The sequence below is a fragment of the Ovis canadensis genome, chromosome 12 (assembly GCF_042477335.2).
Source record: "Ovis canadensis isolate MfBH-ARS-UI-01 breed Bighorn chromosome 12, ARS-UI_OviCan_v2, whole genome shotgun sequence".
Lineage (NCBI taxonomy): Eukaryota > Metazoa > Chordata > Mammalia > Artiodactyla > Bovidae > Ovis > Ovis canadensis.
In genome coordinates this window covers 78,874,964-78,894,064 of record NC_091256.1, presented here as the reverse complement: position 1 = coordinate 78,894,064, position 19,101 = coordinate 78,874,964, and the positions used below count along the sequence as shown (strand labels likewise).

Below are 19,101 nucleotides of genomic sequence, written 5' to 3'. Positions count from 1 at the left end.
AGACACGAGAGCATTTAAACCACTTCAGTCTGGGCAAAGAGTGATGCTTTTTAGAAACTTTTCATCCAAATGACTAAAATCAATACATTTTAGAACTTTTTATTATCAAGAATAATTTTTTTTTAAGTCTTAGTGCTGAGGAGAAGAAACTCTTGGGTTACTCGAAACGTTAACTATTTGACTTATTCAAGTGGCTCAGATGTTAAAGAATCCGCCTGCAATGCAGGTTCGATCCCTGGGTTGGGAAGATCCCCTGGAGGAGGGCATGGCAACACACTCCAGTATTCTTTCCTGGAGAATCTCCACGGACAGACGAGCCTGGCGGGCTACAGTCCATGGACTCGCAAAGAGTCAGACACGACTGCATGACTAAACACAGCATTATCCAAGTAGGAAAGCTCAGGTTTTATTGAATTTGACATTGCCCTGGGGTGTTATGTAACAGCAATACCCACATATTGGTTTAATAGCTACTATTGTATTAAGTGCTACTATAGTATTAAGTAACCAAGATGTGCCTTACACATTGTTTGGGCTGGTTTACAAGCCTTTACACTCATCCTTTTAGTTGAATAAGAGACATTGTCTCTATTTTACAAGTGAAACACAGAGAAGAAGCAAGGGACCCAAATTCCTTCGGCCAAAATTCATTCTACATTTTAAGTCAACATTGGTATCCTAAACTGGATGCTGCAAAATATTTGTTGAAAACTGGGAACAAGACAGGCAACATCTCCGCATCAATGTTGAGTAGGACTGTTCTGTCTTAGACAAACTGCTATAGCAGTCTGCTCCTTTAACCTTCAGGAGGCCACCTAGCCAGTACTGAATCGAAGGTGAAAATCTTGGCAGGGAGCAAGGGAAATGGGAGCTTAAGAGGCCCTTGGCCCAGGAGAAACACAAAATAGGAAAATGATACTTGTGTTATGGGAATGGGTGGTGCTGAATACATCTAAGTGAATGATTTCTGCCAAGAGAAAAAAATCTCAACTAAAACATCAAAAGTTCTAATTCTAGGAATGACTACCAAAAACATGAGTTTAATATTTTTGAAGACTAGCCCAGAGAAAAGCATAATTACCTCATTCTCCATCTGCTGCAGAAAAGTCAATATGTATGAATAGTAGGCCAAATTTCATTTTCCCAGAAAGACTCTTTTTCACAACAGGAGTGCCTAGGAGATGAGGCAGCAACTTTCCTTTTGAAAAGGAAAACCCATGACCAAAGGCCACTGGACTTTTGTGGCAACATGCCCCATAGACTTTCAATTCAACCCTTCAAACTGCGATCTTTTCATCCAAACCTGTCTCCTCCCCAGTCTGTGTTAGTCACTCAGTCGCGTCTGACTCTTTGTTAGAGTCGGACTGTACCTCTGTCCATGGGATTCTCCAGGCAAGAATACTGGAGTGGGTTGCCATTCCCTTCTCCAGGGGATCTTCCCACCCCAGGGATTGAACCCGCATCTCCTGAAGCTCCTGCCTCAGAAGGCGGGTTCTTTACCTCTAGCACCACCTGAGAAACCCCCTCCTCCCAATAACCTGATCAAATATTCCTCAGTTATGAGTCCCTGCTCTCTCTCTTTAGTGAACCCATCCCCTGGCTGAAATGCCAAACCACTGCCTACATTTGTGCCCTGACGCTTACTGTTCCTGATGAATTTGAGGTTCTTGATGTTTCACTGTGAAAGAAATCAGTGAGACACAAAGTGATAGTTCGGAAGTGGATTTATTTAGAGAAAAATACACTCCACCGAGTATGAACCATCTCAGAAAGCTAGAGAGCACTGAAAAAGGGTGTGGTTAGTTTTAATGGGCTGACTAATCAGGCTAATCAGTGGGAGGAATATTCCAATTATCTGGGAGAAGGGGCAGAGATTTCCGGGAATGATGCCATGGTTCACTTTTTGGCCTCTGATGGTTAGCCTCACAACTGTCACGGCGCTGGTTGGTGTATCATTTAGTTAACTATTACAATGAGCATATAATAAGGCTCAGGGTCCACTGGAAATCGAATGTGTGACCACCTTGAACCTAGTTGGTTCTTTTTTGTCGTACCTTATGGCTATGTCATTCTTTAAAGGTTGTGCCTTGCCCCATTCCTTCCTGTTTTCATTACAACACCACATTTACTGAGGGTCTACTGCAAGCTAGGAGCTGAGCTGGTGCTGGGAATATAAAGGCGAAAAACACAGACGCTGCTCTGCTCCTCGTGAAAATTATATTCTAATGGGAAAAAAACCAGACATTTAATGAAAATTTGTACAAGTATTTTAAAAGTTTGATTGCGGGAAATCCAGAGAAGATAATGTACATATCTGTGCTGTAAAAGAACATGACTGAGAGACCTAACTTGGACCCAGGGGGAGAGACAGAAGGATGGAGAAGCGAATGACAAAGACTGCTTGAGTAACACGTGATCTGATTCAAGAATGAGAGGCTGTAAGTTCACTGAAGAGGGGGTGGGGTAGGGGTAGGGGGATGGGGGAGGCAAAGGCAGACAGAAGCACCAATGAGCACACGAGAATGCAAACTGGGAAAGGGTTCTGTGAGATCTGGAGCCAAGAGGTACTCAGTGGAGGGGGTGGAGGGGATTTGGGATGAACTAGCAGCATGTGGGTGTCTTAACCACCTAGATCAGCAGGGAGGTCCGCACTTTGCTGTATGCTTTACTTCCCAAGTGGTGCTAGTGGTAAAGAACCCGCCTGCCAATGCAGGAGATGTAAGAGACACAGGTTAGATCCCTGGATTGGGAAGATCCCCTGGAGGAAGGCACAGCAACCCACTCCAGGATTCTTGCCTGGGATAATCCCATGGGCAGAGGAGCCCTGTGAGCTACAGTCCACAGGGATGCAAGGAGTTGGACACGACTGAAGCAACAGCAGGCACAGCAACATGTGAAGCTGGAAAGATGCTTTGAGGCCAGTCCTAAGGGCAGGGGAAGGATTTGAGGCTTGAGTTTGATCAAATCAGATTTGTGTTTTAGAAAGATCATTCAGACTTCAGTGTGAACAAAAAATGGAAAGAAGGAGGACAAGCATCAGTAGAATTATAAGGAGGAGAGGATTTGATGTTCAGATTCAGATATGCTGAGTGTGAGGTGTGAGGAACACAAGTGAATGAATCAGCAAAAGGAGGTACCGATATTTAGGGCTGAAGATCACAAGGGAGGTTCTAGGTCACTGAGAAACAACACCATCTCAGCCCAAAGGTGTTGGGTGAAACATGGAAGAGAGAAAAGTGCAGAATGAAGAGAAAAGGGGCTTGGGACTGAGTCTTGAAGAACTCACAAATAATGCGCAGAGAAAGAAGATCTGGTAAAGGGAACCAAATAGGCATGATGAAAATAAGAGAAGACACTAGATATAGTGATGCCAAGGGGAGAAAGGGTGAGAACACCTGGGAGATTGGCATTGACACATAGGCCCTATTGATACTATGTATAAAATAGGTAACTTGGACACGACTGAGCAACTGAACTGAACTGAACTGAATGAGAACCTACTGAGCGGAACCAGGGTCTCCTGCATGGCAGGCAGACTCTTTACCATCTGAGCCAGCAGGGAAGCCCAGATCGCAGAGGGAACTCTGCTTAATGCGCTGTGGTGACCTGAATGGGAAGGAAGCCCAAAAAGGAGGGAATAGATGTGTATGTATGGCTGACTCATTTTGCTGTACAGCAGACACTAACACGACATTGTAAAGCGTCTATGCTCCAACAAAAACTAATTTTTTAAAGAGAGAGAAGACAGTAAGTGAAGGAGAGTGAGTGTTTCAAATAGCAGAAAACATGAGTCATTTGCAGCTATCAAATCAGGTGTAAGGCAGGGCCAGAAGGTCCTTTTGCACGTGTTCCTTGGTACTGGGGACAGTGGCGCCCCTGCAGTAGAGTCATGAGGGCACATGCCTGAGGGAAGCAAGGAAGTAGAATGAGGTTGTGTAGGAAACTGGGAAATTTTGTGAAGATAAGGAGAGAAGCAGAGCAGAAAAGAGAAGGGAATGTCCGTTCCAGGGGGATTTTTATGGTTCTGTTTTTTTTTTTTTTCCCTAAATGTATCAGAGTTTAGAGCATGGTTATGTTTTTATAGGAAAAATTCACGCAGAGTTCGAGGCCAACAATAGAGGTGGGGAGTGGTCGTGCGAGGACTGGAAAGGTGCTATGTTGGGATTCCTAATCGGGGTTTGCAATCCCTATCTGTGGTGTGAGGTGACTGAATTGGAAAGAAAAGGTGTGGTTTCTTCTACTGAACTCAGACGGAAGTGGCAAAGGCTAAGCCTGGGCTGTGGAATATGTCAATCCTCTGGCAAGAAATGAAAGATTTATCATCTCATGACTCTTAATTTCCCAGATTAGCAGGCAAGTCTATCCATTGTGAGGGAGCCAGAGGGTGGATAAGCAGCTGGGAATAAGAAACATTCTCATTCCATTTGCAAATAAATGGAAAGCAGCAAGGTGAGGAAGCACTGAGACAGCCAGAAAGGGTCTCCCAAATGAAGCTGAGAGCCATGAATTAACAGAGATACCCATTTCCATCACTTTTTTTCTGCTTAAATGTCTTTCTCTCCAGCGAGGCTTTAAACCTCACCAAGGAAAGTGACTGGTATTAACCATTTCAGCTTTGTTCACCTTCAGTTCCTAGCACAATGTCTCAATGAATGACAAATGGCAGAAAAGAAAAATAACTTGAAATACCATTTCTCTGCTCCAAGGATATAACAGTGTCAGACAAGGCTGGGGACAAAAAGAAGGTATAGAACCACCGAAAAAAGGTAGAAAACAAGATCATAAAGACATCCCAGGAAACCAGAAACTCCAGAGTAATATGTACTCAAGGATGTGTCTTCAATGACTTATTAACTGAGGCAATAAAAAGTGAAGTCACTCAGTTGTGTCTGACTCTTTGCAACCCCATGGACTGTAGCCTACTAGGCTCCTCCATCTGTGGGATTTCCCAGGCAAGAATGCTGAAGTGGGTTGCCATTTCCTTCTCGAGGGGATCTGCCCAACCCAGGGATCCCACATTGTAGGTGGATGCTTTACCGTCTAAGCCACCAGGGAAGTCACGCTAACTGAGACAATAGTCAACCACAAGATGAAGGACTGAAGAGAAGTCTCTCACTTTTTCTTAAACAGAAACATCCATGGAGGTTTTGCTCCTCCTCCAAGCTTCCTTTTAGCAAAAACTGCCAATCAGCAGCATCTTATCTTACAGTTTGCTCCTATCATAGCAAAGCCATTTCAGCATCAGCAGACTGGCTTTTGACCTCGATACTCACCTAGAAACACAGGTAGATACTCTGTCATCACATACGGAACAGGTACACATTTGGTCCCCTTATTCAGAATTTCTCTCTCATTTCCAATTGCATTTGGTCCTTAATTTACAATAATCTTGAATATCTGATCTGTGAGTACACGCATGGGGATAAATATGCATGCTTATAGATATATATTGATTTATGCATTTAATAGGGGCTTTCCTAATAGCTCAGTTGGTAAAGAATCCGCCTGCAATGCAGGAAACCCCAGTTCGATACCTGGGTCAGGAAGGTCCCCTGGAGAAGGAAAAAGCTACTCACTCCAGTATTCTTGGGCTTCCCTTGTTGTTCAGCTGGTAAAGAATCCACCTGCAATGCAGGAGACCTGGGTTGGGTCCCTGGGTTGGGAAGATCCGCTGGAGAAGGGAAAGGCTACCCACTCCAGTTTTCTGGCATGGAGAATTCCACGGACTATACAGTCCATGGGGTCTCAAAGAGTCAGACACAACTGAGCAACTTTCACTTTCATGCATTTAATATCTTTCTAAAAGTAAATTATATTCATCTAAAATATTCAATTAACAGAAAAGCTCAAAGCAATAAGTAAAAAGTATTACCTGATACGCCATTAAGAAGAAATTCCATTATTATCATTTGATGAGCATTACTACAGCACTTTTTAAAATGTTGTTTCATTGAGGTATGATTGACATATCTTATAACTGCTTTAGGTGTCAACATGATGATTTGTTATTTGTATATCTTGTGAAATCATCACCATAATAAGTCTAGCTAATATTCATCCCTATACATAGTTATAAATTTTTTTCTTGTGATAAAAACTTTTAATATCTACCCTTAGCAACTTTAAAATATATATTACAGAATTATTAACCATGGCAGAAATTTATTTTGTAGATTTCAGAAAGAAGAATAGACCAATAGATGGATGGATGGGTAGATGGACGGATGGATAGGTAGGTAGGTAGGCAGGTAGATACATACATACATACATAAATCAGAGAAGGGGTAAGTAGATAAACAGACAAAAACTGGATTATATAATATGTTACTGAATAAAATAAATGCCATTTACTTTGCTGGAATTTAAGGGAAGAAAAAGGAGTTAAAGTACAATTGAAGGATTGTACTTTCAATATTCATTGACAAACTTTTTAAATTTTAACATCTCTTTATAATTAGAATCATGAAAAATATTCACATGTGGAGATCATTGTTTTAACTACCTGGTCAACTTTGGATATCTTTTTACTCCCTGATATGAAACAGTAATAATTTGAAACACTTCCTTTTATCTCCTCTATTCATGTTTTTTAAGAAAAAAAATTTGTTTGTTGTTGTCATTAAGATTTATAACATTTTGTTCTGGCTCAGTAATGATAATTTCGACAATTATTTAATCTTAGTTTGTATTAAAATGAATTCAATGACCCGTTTACAGGTTAAACTTTTCCTACCAATGAAATGAACATCTTGTTTGTGCATCAGTATGCCTATGCCTCTTTTAAAAATTACATCTGATAAATACTACCAAATATGGGCAGACCTTGTGATGATCTTCCTCAAAGAGTTTCCATTTATGAAACACTCACCTTACCTTAGAAAGATAGAGAAATAATACTCAGTCTCAATATCTTGACATTTGAGAGCAATTTGAGAGAAAGCACAAACAAAATTGTTATTAAATTGCAAAACCATTTTGAAAAATTTCCAACTCACATCACGTGTAGAATGCAAGCCTTCACTATTCTTCGGGCCCAGCAGTTTCTTCATGTTTTCCTTTATGTTTTCCTTTCTCTGTTGTCTGAAAGCTTTTTCCTGGTCACACAGAGCCATACTAAATCGGAGATCGGGGGATGAACTGCATATAAAACAGAGATAATGAACTAATGACCTCAAGTCTATAGCCTCGTTATACATCATCCAGTTCCCACAAGCCCCCATGACTACACTGATATATTCTTACTTCTTCCCTCAAGCTGTTTCCTAGGAGGGGATCTGAAATGAAATTATAAAACGATGCCACTGCATCTTATCACAGAAACATCCAAGGGACACTCCTCAGTTTTATCTCCTCTTCTGTTCCTCACAGGTAATCACTACTTTGAACTTGCTCTTTCTTTTTCTGATGTACTTATTTATAATTTTACATTATACATTTAGGTCTAAATAATATAGAGTCATTTTATAGGTTTTTCATACTTTGTGTAAATGCTATCAACCGGAGGTATTCTGCAAATCACTTTCTCCATTGAACTTTTTTTGAGGATTCGTTTGTGTTTATAAGTAGAATTAATCCAAATATCTTTACTACTCTGAGGCATTTTCATTATGTGATTATTACACAATTTATGTATCCATAAGTATTGGTGTTATGCCCATTTTTTTAACTACTACAAGCAGTATTACCACAAACATGTGGAAAAGTTTCTGGTAAGACATGCTCTTTAGAAAGAACATCTCATTAAATTGTCACAACAGATATACTTATAAAGCACTTTTATTTTACAAATAAGTAAAAAAGTGATTAGAAATATTTCAGCCATTAGCAAAATTAGCAAGCAGATACTTAAATCCAGGACTTCTCATTCTACAACTCACGTTCCTTGTAACATACTATACTGATCATTATTTTACATTAAGCACAAGAAGCATGATTTTTTAAAGATCTACAAATAAAGCAATGAACATAGATGTTTAGAAGATATCAGTATGAAAATCTGTAAAAGAAAATTCAAAACATTTTGAATACTTTGGCAAATATAGTAACAGAGGTATGGTTCATATCTTCTGTCCCATCTTTAAGCTCTCTAATTCATTTCTTTCCTGATTTTATTTTTTATTTAATTGAAGACATTCCATAAAAATTGAATTTTTCTTTAAAGAGCATTTCATTTTAGAATCAAGACAAATTAACACGTAAAACTAGAGTTTAATTAAACTTTCAGTTCAGTTCAGTTCAGTTCAGTTCAGTCGCTCAGTCGTGTCCGACTCTTTGCAACCCCATGAATCGCAGCACGCCAGGCCTCCCTGTCCATCACCATCTCCCGGAGACTCAACGACCATCGAGTCCACTATAGTAAATTGCTTCTAGACCTATGTATACTATTTAGCTGCGGTTTTTTTCCTACATTATTTTTGATAATTCTGCTTTGCTAAAGCTAATAGTGTATTAATTACACCAATGGAGACCATTTCCCATTAAAATGAATAGCATTACTTTCATAGTCAAGTAACAAAAATATTTCTAATCTCATGCCAAAATATATCACTTACAAGCGAGAATAGATATAATGCAAAATAACAGAAGTAAAAAAGCTGTCCTTTGATACATCCTGATTATTTACTGAAGGGCAGCAGTAACTTATGTAATAGTTTTCTAAGTTGAATCAACATTATCCAGGGATCAAAATAAGAAAAATATATAAACCCAATGTCAATGTATCCATACTCATTCATTTAGCAAATTATACGATATAAAATGTTACACTAATTCTGTGGTGTCCATGTAAACAAAGTGTGTATTAGTAACTTTGGTAAAAACCCACTTCAAAGAGATGCAGAGAGCTTGAAGAAGGCAGCATCTATTGACCTCAGTCTTAGATCAGAGATGAACTTATTCTCAAGGCAGGCCTGACTCCCCTAGGCTCACCATTTGAAAATGAATAAATTGGATTTCCAACATTCATTATTGGAGGCCACTTTGAAAGCACAACACATATCGCGGAACTTCATCATTTGTTTTCCGGCTGATCTTTATGAACAAAGGCAGTCTCAATTTTCAGTGTTTCCTCTTACAGTTTTCTGTGTATGTTCACTTTCATGGTTTTAAATATCCATCTGAATCAACCATGAAAAATCAGCTTCAATAGCTGTATTTATCTCTATGGGAATATATATTTAACTTGATGGAGGGCCCTTTCTAAAGGCTCTTCTTCTGACAATTATGATTTAACCACTAAATTACTGGAAACTTAAGCAAAGAATATTAGTTTCTGGTTTTTTTTTTTTAATGCTGTAGCTATTAGGAGAGAGCTAAAGAAAAGCAAAGTACATTTAGTGCGCATTTTTGATACTCAAAGCTGTCAGAATTACTTCGTATATTAAAAGCATAATTTTTAACAATTAAAAATCTGTGGATCACTCACAATATTTTCTATCCAATGAAATAAATGCACTTACCAAACTTCAAGAGACATTTCCAGAATCATTTCAGTGACCTAGAACAGATAAATTAGTTAGTTAGGTCATAAAATGGATGTGTGTTATTTATAATGCAAACAAAGTCAAAATAATTTTTAAGTGACAGATGACTTTTAACCTAAAACTATAGTAAAAATAAAAGTACCATAGCTCTATTAAGATCCTAAATTACAGGTATATTTCAATAAATAATTTTTTGCTGTTTTTTTCATGAGATAGGCCTACTTTATAATCATTTTTTTCTCTTACTTTTTGGCTATGCCATGGGGTATGTGGGATCACAGTTCCCTGAACAGGGATCCCACTGTAGGGCATGAACTCTCGTCCCTACAGTGGAAAGGCAGGGTCTTTACCACTGGACCACCAGAGAAGTCTTATACGTGATTTTAACAAGCATAAGAATTGCCTTGATAGAGTTGTTATCCTCTTTCATAAAAAAAAAGCAGTGCATTTAAAAATCATTTTTCAAAAATCATAAAAATTTCCTAAGATTTAAAACTACAGAGATGTGTACCATTATTTAGGGGCTATCCCCAGGCCTCAAAATCAGGGGCCAAAGTTAAAGAAAACCTGGATGAAAAGTCACATTTGCGCATTTGTGACAAATGTACGCTGTAGTAAACCAGAAACAGAATGCCTGTCCAAAGTGGACAGCAAGACCTAGGGGCCAGCCAACTGTGGTCAGTGTAAGAAACGTCTGAAATGGGATGTGGGGCTCAAGTTTTTATTTTTTCAATACTGTGCGAACCAACCAAACTTATGGGAGGACTCTATCCTTCCAACAGGCCGATTTGGGTTTAATGAAGAAAAGAATGACTAACATCCACAGAGAAAAGGGGTATTAAAAAATGTCTTTCCAGAGACTATAAATATATTGTATAGAAAGACCTTCTCAATATTATGCCAGCCATTAGTGATAAACTATGTAACTTTAGATTGTTACAAGAACCAAATGAGAACATGTTTCAAAGTTTGCTGCACAATTGTAAGATGGTGCTATTATTTTTATTACATCAGTTATTTTAAGAAAATAGTTTGAATGAATGTGGTGAATACCTTCAAATAGAACAGAACTAGGATATGCCTCTTAACATGGGAAGAGGATATTTTTTGAGCTAGCATAAAATGCTGCAGATTATTGACTTTTTCTTTTTTTGGTTTCAGGAGATGGAATAAAACAAACTAGACGGAGCTTTCCAAATGTTAAAATAATCTCATGGATAATTCTCAGTACTGAATTTTATGAGTAAGAAAAAGGCATGGAAATTATCTGTATAAAAATTTGCCTCTCCCACTAGACTGTAAGCTCTGTCTTAAGTAGGTCTCTATTACAAGTTCATTGCAGTGTTTGGCATACAATACACAATCAATAAGTATCTGTTGAATTACTGTGCATGTGTGCGTGGAAGAGGAGCATATAAGGCATCATTTCCTGTCAAGAAATATTTCACTGCTGCTAGAGGAAAAAATCATAGGCTGGTCCCACCCACACAGCAGTTCTCATAAGGAATTCTATGAATATTCAGTATTACTTTGAAGTTGATAAAATAATCAAGAATCCCAGTACAAATGGAATTATTCATGCCTAGATAAATTATAGTTCAGTTTTAAGTCAAAAAGGTGATTGGCTTCTAAACAATTTGTGTAATTGCTGCACATTCTATCAAGGAAAGCACTGCTCAGACCACAGTTCAGCACAGTTCCATTCCCACATTTCAAATGGAGTCGTTTCCAAAGAGGGGCTTGGAAAACATTTTACACTGAGTGAGGTTACTTTTTTGGATATTCAGTAAGAAAAACAAGTGGGTAAAACACAGTCTGCTTGTTAAAAAAAAAACAAATGAAAACTGGTATTAAAATGAGACTAGATTTACTGTTTTTATCTACAAAAGGCAAAAGCCCCAAGAAAGAATGGAAATTAAAAGAACAAGATTACAATATGGAGTTTTCTAACTCATGGAAAAATTCTAAGTTGGAATGGGCTTCCCATTTCAATATGCCACCTCATGACAGAAAGTGGGAAAAAGCTGGCTTCTCAACTGGTAGCTCTCTAAGTATTTTACATTTAAAAACATCTGATGCCTGAATATATCTAATGCCTACTTGTCCCAACAATAATAAAAGGAAAATTAACTGCTATGTTTAGGGTTATATTTGTTTTCTCCATGAGAATGTCCCTTCTACATCCAAATGCAACATTTCTTGGCTAAGACACTCGTGATCCTAGACAGGCTGATAAGACTCTTTAAATGAAGGCAGGTGGAGAGAAGAGAAGACATGATTTTTCTGGAATTTGGAGTATTATAGAAGGTGCTGCCATGGTTCTTGTCACGTGGATTCGGGTCCTTACTTCCATCTGTTGCCCCAGAGGACCACCCACAACCTGGAGGAAATTTTAAATTCTCCTACTTGATGCTCTGTGTTCAGACATGCTATGAAGATGGACATTCACAGTCTCTCTGCATCTTTCACCTGGAACGTATCATTACAGATAAAACAGCCACAAAAATATGTACTTCCTGTGAGGCATTAAACAACTATTGAAAACTCCTTCCCACACATCGCATGAAGCAGTTCCGCATCACCCTCTTCCTGGTTGCTTGCATTATCAAGGCTATTAAAAGGAAAGGTGGTCAAATCTCCCTGGGCTCCTCAACCCCAAAATACACTTAGCCAGGACAATGAGAAGTCCACCTCTTCTAGGAATTACTAATATAAAAAGCAGGCTATACCCACTGCATGCTCTAGGGATAAACAACAATCTCTTCTTTGAATTTCACAGTGTAAAACAGTTTTAGATGCTTATAATGGAAGATATTCAGTTGGGGCAAGCAGGGGAGGGGAACTATAGGCGAGAAACTATTTTTCTAAAGCCATTTCAGACTTAAAAATAACTTTTAAAGTATCTAACCCACTAATTCTCCTGCAAACTTTCCAGGGTTATTTTGAAATAATAAAGTGAATAAAATAAGCACAGTGCCCAGGATTAAGAAAGTCCTTTAGAATTATTTCCAAAAGATGCACACAGTCAAATAAGTTGTAACTTGAAAATCTATCGTATTAGTAAAGAGCTCTTCAAATATGCCATGCCATCACTTATTATAACACTCCAGTATTTACAAACTTTACTTTCAATAAAACTGATTTTGAATTTTGATCTCTCCTAAGTCAATCTACCCATTCCCCACCTTGTTAGAAACAAAGAGCAGCTTATCACCATGTTGACTCAATAATCATTACATCTTTCAGGAGAATTACATGATATGTTCTACTTTATCTGCATTTACCTGACCTATGCAAGATAACAAAAAAATTATATCAACAAATAAGGGTCATTTTTACAAAGAATCATGTCTACATAAACTGTAACTTCATCCTATGAAGAAGGAATCGGATGTGGATGTAGAAAAGTAGGCAATCCAGGTACAGAGAGGAAATTATAATATCACCAATACAAGTCACATCTAAATAAATTTTGCATGTTTAAAACTGAATGATATGCTGCTAAAATCATCTTTTTAAATACATATGACTTTTTGATATCACTGCAAACTAACATTTTTTTAATTGAGATGTAATTCCATATACCATTATATTAGTTTCAGGTACATAACAATGATTTGGTGTCTGTATATATTGCAGGAGGATCACCACAGTAAGTCTTGCTAACAAATATAGCTTCTTAATAAAATTAAATTTGCATTCACTACCAGGAATCACATAATCTATCACCCAAGAATTCAAGGCAGTTGTACCCCTCAAAATATCCCAGGCAGTCTTACAAGATTTGAAAGACAAAAAAATACACTATTATTTCTGTAGCCATGTTTCACTTTATCACAGTTTTCCTGTTTACATTTGACAACAGTCTCTTTTTCCATAAAGTCCCTTTTTTTTTTAACATGGAGATTGGAAATTCAGAAAGAACTGTGTAATCATCAGCTATCATATAATAAATCAGACTTCTTATAGCACTACTATGAAACCAAAATACTACCTCTTTTTCAAATGGGAATCTCTCATGCTCTTAAGTTTTTCTCTTTTTTAAACTTCATTTACTTTCATTATGCTCATCTGAGCACTTTCCAGGTTTCCTGTATTTCCCGCATTCATTTATCCATTCCTTCAATGAAAGTATCTGATGCCTGTCAGGTCAGATAAGTAACTGAAAGTGTTCTAGTCCTTGATGGAGCTTTGGTCCAGAAGAGGACCCCAAGGATGCAAGGGCACTCTCAGATGCCCTGACGTTTAAAAGTTATAAATTGTAGAAGTATCAAAATAGATTCATGCAAGTTTTCATTGCTAGGACGCCAAAATACAAATGCGTTCTCTCATAGTCAGGAATTGTTTGACCTTTGTCTGAACTCTGCCCTATGTTAATACAATGGCATTCATATCTTAGCTGAGGATCTCCCAAATTCCCACAAAATTATATATTTCTCTTGCTTTCCCTCCGAAGTCTGCTCTGTCTCACTCACTGTGCTAAATCATAGTCTTTGCCTTTACATATCAATACATAGTTTTCCAGTGCAATCATTCTGACACTAACTCACCATCAAAACTACCTTTTCTTAATTTTGTCACTATCTTTTCTATAGGACTCTCTCATTCATTTTCAAGTCACAATCAGGAATGCACAATAACCAAAGGAAACATTTAGTCAAAGTTAAGATATCACAGAAACCATGAGATATGGCTATTTTAAAACAATAACACTAACTTCTAAATAAATATGTCCAATTGAAACACCATACAGCAGGAAATCCAAGACTACATTCCTCAGAGTAATGGCCAAGATAAAGATTCATCTAGAGAATTAAAAAAGTGTAATTTTTACCCATCTAACTTCAAAACCTTAGCATGTTCATGATTTTCTTGAAGTGGGTGATTTTGCTTACACAAAACATATTAAACTCAGAAGAAACCCTATCTTTCCACTTAAAAATTGGATACTGCAACAAATGTCACACTTGATATATTCAGTAATGGGTGACTAGAGCATTTTTGATTCTGAACTGGGTTGAAACAATGATCACTAAATGTACAGTCTCTACCTGTATATAAAGAAGTTCATTTCAGTCAGTAAGTAAAATCAGCAAGTGTAATAGTTAAGTCAGGTTCATGAAGCACTTGACAAATACTTCAATCCATCCAGTATAATTATAAAGAGAATATTTAATATTTATTTGGTGCTTAGTGAGCCAGGCACTGCTCTAAAACTTTCCATCTATTAACTCATTTACCCATAACCACAACCTTTAGAGGTAGGCACTACATATAACTCTGCTTCACAAATAGAAATGCATGGCTAAAAGAAAAAAAAATTTCATCCAACATCACACAGTGAATAAGTAGCCAAATCATGATTCCAACCCAGACGGCTGTCTGTCTGACTCTGAGCCTAGGGTCTGAAAAGCTGCACGTCTCACCAGTCTCGCTCGCAAGACAACTCTGACTGTCTCCAAACTTATGATTCCAACAAGCACAGCCTAACCCAGATTTTATGAGTGGTAGCTGGGAAACAAAACTGTGGGCTCAAATTGGTTTTCTCCTAAAAAAAAAAAAAGAGAGAGAGCATTCTAAAATTGAATTGAATGATAAATCATAGCCTCAGGAAGAGCTGGAAAACTTCTGCTTTCCAACTTCAGTTGATTCTCACTGTCATTGACCCATTCCATTCTCCGTTTCCTGACACATTAAAGCTAATGCCATACTTATTGTTTGCTCATGTCATCCTGTTTTCCTCACATCTATACCTGCCACTTTCAACAGAGCTAGTCTGTTAAAGCTGTATGAACCTTCTTGTTCTCAATATCAAACATTCTATATCTTTACCTACCAACTTTTGACTTAGTAATACTTCTGAGGAAAAAGCCAAATCCTGTTTGCTCTAAACTCCCCCATGACTTGGTCATAAACCTTCCATGACTCACTGATATCAGTAAGATAATACTCGAATTTCATCTTGAATTTGAGCCCTGCTAAGGTTTGATCTCCACGTACCTATTCTTCCTTCACACATGAATGCTCTGCCCACCCCACCCCCTGACCTCCACCAGCACTCGTCTAGACGCCACTTCCTGAACATGCTTGCCCTTTCTAGTCCTGGAACTGTGAGCAAAGGCCCAGGGCTCTTCTCTCCACCAGAATGGCCTTCTGACCTTTCAGTGACCCAACCGCATCCTTCCCTTAAGAGCAAGCCCCCACCATTGACCCACAAGGGTCCACTGTGGCCACAGGCCCGTCCTCATTTCCAGCCGGCCACCCTCCCTGCGACTCTGTGCTCCAGCCACGCTCTCCCTCTTGCTGTTCTCAACAAGTCAGGCAAACTTCTGCTTCAAGGCCTTCCCACACCGAGCACCTTCTGCCTTCAGATAGCATCACAGATGCTGTTCTTAGTCACAGTTTTGAAACTGCCTTTGCAACCCTCTTCACAGACATATGCCTACTCCCCTCTCCTCCTTCCTTGATTTATTTAGCTCTCTATCCAACATAAGTAGCCTTTACGTATTTATCTTACTAGGTATTGGGTTAGGCAAAAAGTTCATTTGGGTTTTCTGTACACTGTTATGGGACTAACCTAAACAAACTTTTTGGCCAATCCAATAGAATATGAGTTCCAGGAGGGGAAGGATTCCTGTTTGTTTGTGTATTGCTGAATAGGTAGTGCCTAAAGACTGTTCACACAGTAGGTGCTCCATTGTTATTTGCAAAATGTATAAATGGATGAATAATTCTCACTGTCTACATTGTCTACATGATTTATTTGGTACTTGCAATTATAATTCATAAATCCTGAACTCTAGTTGCTGATGTGCTGAAGTGTGTGTTTAGGGAGGAAACAGGCTGTTGTCTGCAGTCTGTTTTATTTTTTAATTAGAAATTTATTTATTTTTTAATTGAAGGATGTCCCATCCCTCTTGACCTGCAGTTTGTTTTCAAATGTATCAAGATGGAGACTTTCCTGGATGCTCAGTGGTTAGGACACCATAGTTTCACTGTAAGAGTCTGGATTTGATCCCCAGTCAGGGAAATAAGATCTCACAAGCCTTATTATAGCCACAAAATATATATATATATATATATATATATATACACGTACATACATAAGTATGTATCAAGATGGTTTGATGGACGGACAGATAGAAAGATATGTGAAAAGCAAATAGAATAAAATGTCAATTGTAGAATCTAGGTAGCATTTATATGGGTATCCAATGTAAAAATATTTCAACGTTGCATATGCTTGAAAATTTTGATAAGAAAATTTGAAGAAAACAACAATACCTTTGAAAGGCCTTTTTTGGCTATATAAACTCCATTGCCCACCAACTGTTCTCTATCACACCCCTCTATTTTATTTTCCCCATAGCATTTATCACTGGCTGATGTTATGTTCATTATCCTTTTGCTTCTTGGTGCCTATTTACTTTCCCCATCAACATGCAAGCTCCCTGGGAACCATCATCCACCATGTCCTTTGCTGTCTGCCCATCACCTGGAATATTCCCTGGAACACATTCAGTGTTGAATAAGTCAATCAATGAATGATGCGTCATAAGACTACTTATTCTATTACTTATCAGCCTATCATGAATGCGTACTCCTTCTCCAAACAGACTGTTAGTTCCTTGAAAATGAAACTTTTGATAGCTTTTCCTGATATTAAACAAAGTTTTAGGTACACTGTAAAGACTCAGATTCTCATATTAAAAAATAAGCTATGGCTAGGTAAATACTTTAAAGATGCATAAAAAAGATTTTTTTAGCTATTACATTATCATTTTCATTAGATATCATTATTATATTATCATTAGATTTTAATTATTACATAATCATTCTCCATATCTGTAAATGGGAAGCATTGAAAACTTCTGGGTAAAAATAGCCAAATGATAAACAAGACATTCTTTCTAGTGCATAGAAATTCATGAATTAAAAACAAATAAGTTAATGGAGGGACTTTCCCTGGTGGTCCAGTAGTTGAGACTCGTTGCTTCCAATGCAGCAGGTGCAGGTTCCAGCCCTGGACTGGGAAGATTCCATATGCCTCAGAGCAACCAAGCCTACGTGCCACAACTCCTGAGGCCATGCTAGAGAGCCCACGCTCCTAGAGCTCATGCTCAGCAACAAGAGAAGCCCTGACAATGAGAAGCCTGCACATCAGAATTAGAGACTAGCCCCTGTTCGCTGCAACTACAGAAAAGCTAGCTGGCAGCAACAAAGACCCAGCGCTGCCAAAAATAAAGAAATAAATTTTAAGAAATAAATTAATTAATTTACAAAAAAGAACTCTCATTCAGATTGAAACTACAAAGGACTCAAGAATGGTGTAATGAAAAAAAAAGTTGCTTGGCCAACTGTTTTTTCAAGCACGTTAAAGAAAATAATTATATAAGCTACTCAAAATTCAGGAATGCAGAAAGTCTTTTTCAGAGCCCGCAGCCACACAACTGAGCATAGGAAATGACAGGAGAGGTAATGCATGTTTTCCTAAAGTTTCCTCTCTTAAAATCAATCTTTGAGTCACAGACTGAAGAGCAGGAAAAAACGTTCCATTTCAGAAAGGCCCATCGTGCTTACAAAGCCCTCAACAAGGGTCTGCTGAGAACTGATCTTAGTAACATGCCTAGGTAATGTTAGCCTTTTACCACCTCTAACTCTCTACCCACTGCCTACCAGCATGTACTTGCCAAGCTGTGTAACTTGTCATGCCTCAGCTTGCTTTCTTTTTTCAAGACTCCATGCCTTGGCAGTTTCTACTAGAAACTAGAATGCTCATAACTGCTTCTCTGCCTACTGAAATTCAGCTCTTTACAAACATTTATATACTGCTTAATAGGCACACACACACGTATGAGGCACTAAGTATTATATGTACGGATGGATAATCTATGTGAAGTAAAGTGAAGTCGCTCAGTCATGTCTGACCCTTCGTGACCCCACGGACTGCAGCCTCCCAGGCTCTTCCATCCATGGGATTTTTCAGGCAAGAGTATTGGAGTGGGTTGCCATTTCCTTCTCCAGGGGATCTTCCAGACTCAGAGATTGAACCTGGGTCTCCCGCATTACAGATGGACACTTTACCCTCTAAGCCCCAGGGAATTTGTCTGAGTATTATATATATTTCTATACTCAATTATTGTTATATATTTTATACGTGGGCTTCCTAGGTGGCTCTAGTGGTAAATAATCTGCCTGACAATGCAGGAGATACAAGAAACATGGGTTCAGTACCTCAGTTGGGCAGATCCCCTGGAGTAAGAAATGGCACCCCACTCCAGTATTCTTGCCTGTAAAATTCCATGGGCAAAGGAGCTTGGCGGGCTACAGCCCAAGGGGCCTCAAAGAGTTGGACACGACTGAGCACATTTTATATGTAGTGTTATATACTTAATGTATAAACTAATATATAATCATATTTCATAAAAAATTATATAAATATAAGTAATTCTCAAAATTCTCCAAGCCAGGCTTCAGCAGTATGTGAACCATGAACTTCCAGATGTTCAAGCAGGTTTTAGAAAAGGCAGAGGAACCAGAGATCAAATTGCCAACATCCACTGGATCATGAAAAAGCAAGAGAGTTCCAGAAAAATATCTATTTCTGCTTTATTGACTA

The 19,101-nt window shown here is 38.3% G+C and overlaps 1 protein-coding gene across 1 annotated transcript in view; it reads right to left on the bottom strand.

Moving 5' to 3' along the window:
* PLA2G4A (phospholipase A2 group IVA) overlaps positions 1-19,101 on the bottom strand; it is a 163,681-nt gene that overhangs the window by 70,871 nt on the left and 73,709 nt on the right. The window contains exons 6-7 of the mRNA XM_069544150.1: positions 9,459-9,496; positions 6,996-7,137 (exon numbers count right to left, since the gene is read on the bottom strand). Of these exons, the coding sequence (XP_069400251.1) occupies positions 6,996-7,137; positions 9,459-9,496 (180 nt within the window). The remainder of the gene's footprint in view (positions 1-6,995; positions 7,138-9,458; positions 9,497-19,101) is intronic.